Source organism: Neolamprologus multifasciatus, chromosome 11, assembly GCF_963576455.1.
Source record: "Neolamprologus multifasciatus chromosome 11, fNeoMul1.2, whole genome shotgun sequence".
Taxonomy (NCBI): domain Eukaryota; kingdom Metazoa; phylum Chordata; class Actinopteri; order Cichliformes; family Cichlidae; genus Neolamprologus; species Neolamprologus multifasciatus.
Genome location: NC_140449.1, coordinates 33,510,370 through 33,515,906, shown reverse-complemented (window position 1 = coordinate 33,515,906; position 5,537 = coordinate 33,510,370). Strand labels below are relative to the sequence as shown.

Below are 5,537 nucleotides of genomic sequence, written 5' to 3'. Positions count from 1 at the left end.
TGATCATTATACCAGTTTGTGTTTTTAATATCACTACATGCATAATCATAAGGAGAAAATTAAAAAGCACCACAATAACTGATATCCAACATTAGCTCAACGTTTTTGTTTTGTTTTTTGATTTAGCCATTCAAATAATCCGATTTGTTCACACACACTGCCCTCTAGTGTTGAAACGGCAACACTGCCATCATCTCCCTAAACACCAGCAGCATCTCATGAGTTTATGTCCACAGTATTTAGACAATAACTTTTTTTTTCTTCTGTAACTGAACTGCAGACTCTCAGGTTTAATTAAAACGCTTTAACAAAAGTATTGAACTATTTTAGAATTGCAGACAGTTTTACACACAGGCCCCATTTTCAGAAGCTAAAATGTACATATGTTTGAAACACTTGGTTGCATTTAATACTTGGACGAACAACCTTCCTGCATTCAGTTTTGCATTTAATAACTGAAAACATGTTCTGGTGGGCAGAGATCCCATCTTTGCCTTAAGTAATTCTTGGTTTGCTTTTGCAGTTCGCTTCATTACACAGTTGCACGGTGAAGCTCTATCCAACTGGTTTTGCAGCATTTTGCTGAATCTGAGCAGCAAACACTTCACAGTTCATCCTGCCAGAACTGCTGCTAAGAAGCACCTGATATATCTACCGTTTGCTTGAAGGTGCACAGACAACCCTGACTTCGCCCCATCTCTTACTGGGGTTTCAGATGTTGAGCCTTCCAACAGTAGTATACCACAGTGGAAAACTGCAACTTAACGGTTGAGCAAACACAGAAGACCTGTTTCTTCAGACTTAATAGTAAGAAACACTAAACTGCACTCACGTATTACCCCCAATACTCAGGTAATTTCACATGCAGTGCAACACTAAGATGTTAATAAATATTCCACCTACTCGAATAACTTCATTCAAACTCTTAATTATCAAGTCTCACAAATGGAACTGTAATATCACTCTTTATTGTCACTCACAGCAATGCAAGCATCGCTTTATTCTAAGAGGTGACTAAGTAAATGCAAGTATACAGGCAAATAGGGGCTTTCCTGAAATTTAGATTTCTACTGACTCTAAAAATCACTAAACGCTATGAGCACAAATCAAACAAACAAAAAAAAAAAAACCATACAGAAGAAGAGTGCATCCCTGTATTGTATTCATGCAACACCTGGATGATAAAAACACCTGTGACCATCTAAAAATCATATAATTGATATGCAGTTTTATAACAACAGAACCATTCAAACCAATTTTTGCATTATTAATGAATTAAAGAAAAGATTTAGAAATAAGACCACAACAAAATGATCTCCAAATAAAAGAGGAAATGCTGCTCTTTATACTTGTCAAGTATTTTCCTGCAGTCTTCACATTTCAGTCCCTCAGCACAAGTGAAACTACTTCCCAGTCCAACACTTCATTCTCGCCCAGCCTTTAACTTCTCCTCCACTGTGTGATCACCTTTCGAACCTCCCATGCAGGGCGGACTCTTAGCCACGGTAGGGTTACTTTGCCACTGCTCAGGAGTCTTTGCTTGGATCGCCAGTGCATGAACGCAGCTACTTAACTCCTCCTTCAAAGCTTCGTTAACCAGACGGTGACGCTGAATCAGCGGCAGGCCCTCAAATTTGGAGCTGACAACAAGGACACGGAAATGGGATTCCGAACCGGGGGGCACGGCGTGCATGTGGCTTTCATTTTGGACTTCTAAGTGGTCTGGCTTCAGCGCGTCGGTCAGTTTGGTCGTGATAGCCCTTTGAACGGGCCGGCTGGGGTCTGGGTCCATATGTGGTCTGAAGTGGGCAAAGGGACGGGTTAAAGCAGGATGGGAGGATACGGGCCGAGCACAGCGGAGGACGCTGGGAAGCATCAAGCTGTAGCAGTTGACCAACTAGGAAGGCATAAAAACATGTGACATGTAAGGTGATGTGTTCAGGACAACATCTGGAGAATCAAGTAAAGACATGTTCAGGGGTTCAGCCGGGGTGAAAAAGCTGTTTTAGTCGATGTCCATTACACGATAAAAGCAATAAACAGATATCTTCTTCTGTTGAGGCACAAATTATCTCTCTGAAAAAGAATTAGGGTATTGTGTCTCTATCATGTCTGGGTTAGGATGCTTTTGATTCACCATATAACAGGTATCTGTTAGCTTGGTGAGGAGGCTCTTATTTAGCCACTGTGCTGCCGTGAGAGCAGCTTCAGCGCCAAAACCGACTTCATGCAGTCAGTCATTCATGCATGGATTAAAATGACACATGCACATTTAATTTTTACAGACTGCATTACCCTGGCATCTTAATAAAGACCTCACAGCTCTCCCGTTATCCCCTTTACAAAGGTACACCGACCTATAACAGACTATCCAGGTTTACCTAATTAACTGTCCGCTGAATGGATGCATTTTACATCCTCCAGTATCAGAAAAGCGGGAAAGACATGTAAGTGTTTGTAATCTGATGTAAAACACGTCGAAAGGACGGTTGAGTAACTGTTTGTTTGGTGGCATGAAGTCGTTGCTTGCTAGCTTGAGATTTCCAGCTTTCATAATAAAAACTACGGAGAGAAGGAAGCTGTGTTTACACCGAACATTTTCACACAAGACTCGCACACGCTGTCTTTAATATTATAACTATATAATAATTGACAAGAGAATAATTAACCAAAGTAAATTTGGCTACTAACCTTCCAGCAAAGTATGCTCAGTGCTGCTGCTGTCTCGTCGTTCTACTTGGCTTTGGATGTTGACAACCAGCGTGTTACTGCCACCTGCTGGCCTGGAGTAAATACACAACAACCCCAAATGCAAATCTGCGGCAGGAAATGGGAAGTTCCTGTTTCACGAAGGTTTTCTACACACAGCAAACGACTTCATTTTATATTTCATCTCTAGTCGCTCTTAAAAAGAAAAATGTTGTCATTCCATAATTAATAAGACTTTTCAATAAAATAACTAAAATTACCTTCTACCTACCATTGATTTCATATTTCTAAAATAAATAAGCTTTTACCAATCTTTTTCTGTATACTGAATAAGGGTGTATCATTTCCCGCTTCTCCCCCCTCTGCTGTCACATTGTCGCCGTTTTCTTCTTCTTTGAATGGTATTATTACCTTTATTTCCAATTTCATTTGTTCTGCTTCTTCTTGAGTTTGAGCATACTGGATGCATCGCTAGTATATTGTTGCCATTTATTGTTTGCACACCCACTCCATTTTTAATGCATTTATATTTATAGTTTATTAAACAGCCCACAGTCATGTAGACGTTCCAGAAGTTTCTGTAGTCAAATTTGTCCAGGTTAAGCATGGTGTGAAGAGTAACATCAGGGCTCTAGCTGCCAGGCCTTTTTTAAAAGCACTCTGAGGAGAGTCATTTTTACGATTGAGTCTCTCTGACCGTCTCACTCACATTTATTATCAGGATTTTGCCAGTAAGATGAACCCACCCCTAAGCCCATATTAACAAAGTCTTAGCCTATCTTGGATAAATACGTCTTCTTGTGCAGGAAAAGCCATTTCTGGCTGTATTCTTCATCTTTGGATTTCTTGTATGCTGGCAAACATATAAACAAACATACAAGAAATCAAACTTGTATGTTTGCACATGCATTGGACACTAGGTGGTTCAAGGATTATGATGATTATGTGAATCATCTAAACCTAAGTAATTGTGTAGGGTTGCTTAAGCAATCAGTGTAACCAACCATGTTGTCCATCACCTTCATCAAAACACCCAATAAGAGAATATCTTCTGGAATGCTCTTTCCCTCAAATAACACATCACCCTGCATTATGTTTTCCTGTTTCAAGCAGTGCATCTGACTGAGTACACCCTTGCTAATGCAGATTTCCACCTTGTTTTGTCATCAGAACTGCCTTAATTCTTTGTGGCACGGGTTCAACAATGTGTGGAAACATTCCTCTAAGATTCAGATGTATATTGACCTGACAGTATCACACAGTTGCTGCAGAGTTGTCACTCTCTTCATCCATGATTTGAATCTCCTGTCCTACCACATGGAACAGGATGAATCAATGCTTTTATATTGTTTACTCTAAATTCTGACACACGCTGGAGGGAATATAAGGCGAAACCATCAGTCCATAATGCCATCCGAAATGTTGCAGTAGAAACTGAGACTCATCAGACCAAGCAATGTTTTTGGTTTTTCAACATAGTCTCAGGTTCCTGGTCTTAGCTGGTTTGGCAGGAATGAAACCCAGTGTCGTCTTCTGCTGCTGCTGTAGCACATCTGCTTCCAGGTACAATGTATTGTGTGTTTAGAGATGCTCTTCTGCATAGTTTGCTTTTAACAAGTAGTAATCTGAGTTATTCTGCCCTTCTTATCACCTCACAGCATTCTGGCCATTCCTGTCTGACCTCTGGACATTTTCGCCCAAAGAACTGCTGCTCACTGGGTATTTTTCTCTTCTTTTGACCTTTGTCTGTAAATCCTAGAGATGGCTGTGACGGGGAAAATCCCAGTAGACAATCAGTTTCTGAGACACTCAGACCAGCCTGTCTGACAACCAACAGCCGTATTAAGTAGAGATGGACCGATCCGATATTACGTATCGGTATCGGTCTGATACTGACGTAAATTACTGGATCGGATATCGGAGAGAAATAAAAAAAATGTAATCCCATCCATTAAATATAAAAAAAGCACCTCACAAAATTTGCAACACGGCGTAACTCGGCTCATAACCGTAGCACGTCGGAGCAGTGTGCCTCACGTGATAGAGCGGCTGTGTGTATTTGTAGCCTCGCTAACAAACCAGCATTTCATCTCCGAGGAAGTGATCCCAGAGAGAAGTAAAGCAAGTGTGTAAGTTCATCTCTGAATGTTTGTAAAGCATTCCCACGTTAAGCTTAACAACTGATATATGGAGCGACTGCCTCTCTCTCTCTCTTGCTGCTACTTCATGATCAGCTGATCGGCTTTTCTGTTGCCAGTCCGTCTCTCTTCTTTGTTTTTGGCCCACTTTGCACCAGAAAGAGGAAACCAGCGGCTGAACAACAGCAGCACGTTTAACCTTGATAAGCTGTTGTTAGAATTTATTTAATAATCTAATCCTTTTCTACGTAGCTGACGGCTGGTAACTGTGCAGGGGCGGATCTAGCAAAGTTTAGCCAGGGGGCCCGATAGGGCATTAACAGGGAAAAGGGGGCACAAAGACATACTTTTCTTTCTTATTCTCATTTAAAATGTTCGCTTTTAATAAATAATTATCCGAATCTTACACCCAAAGTTTTGATCTTATGTAAAATGTATAGAAGTCCATTACTGTATATAGTAACTGTTAAGTCTAATATACCCTAGTAAGCTATACTACTTTTTCCTTTGGGAAGGTACCATCTGTGCAGTTCTGTAGAAGAAAAATGTTGAATCTATTTAATTATTCTTGAAAAATAATTTATTTCTGTGAATTTTTTTTCACACTGCATCAAATTAAAGTTGATTACATTGATTAAGCATCATGAGGTGGAGGGTGGGGGGTGGTTCCCTATTTTTTTTTGCTGGGAG

General features: G+C 40.4%; 1 protein-coding gene across 1 annotated transcript; it reads right to left on the bottom strand.

Annotated features, from left to right (window-relative positions):
• Positions 1–954: 954 nt before the first annotated feature.
• bola1 (bolA family member 1) lies at positions 955–2,793 on the bottom strand. The gene is made up of 2 exons (XM_085178322.1): positions 2,692–2,793; positions 955–1,897 (listed from the first exon to the last, which is right to left on the bottom strand). Exon 2 carries the CDS (start codon positions 1,874–1,876, stop codon positions 1,424–1,426), a length of 453 nt encoding a protein of 150 aa, XP_085034448.1. The 5' UTR covers positions 1,877–1,897; positions 2,692–2,793; the 3' UTR covers positions 955–1,423.
• Between the last annotated feature and the right edge of the window lie 2,744 nt (positions 2,794–5,537).

Coding starts and splice junctions, on each gene's coding strand:
- bola1 (XM_085178322.1), bottom strand. CDS start 1,876: ATGCTTCCCAGCGTCCTCCGCTGTGCTCGGCCCGTATCCTCCCATCCT.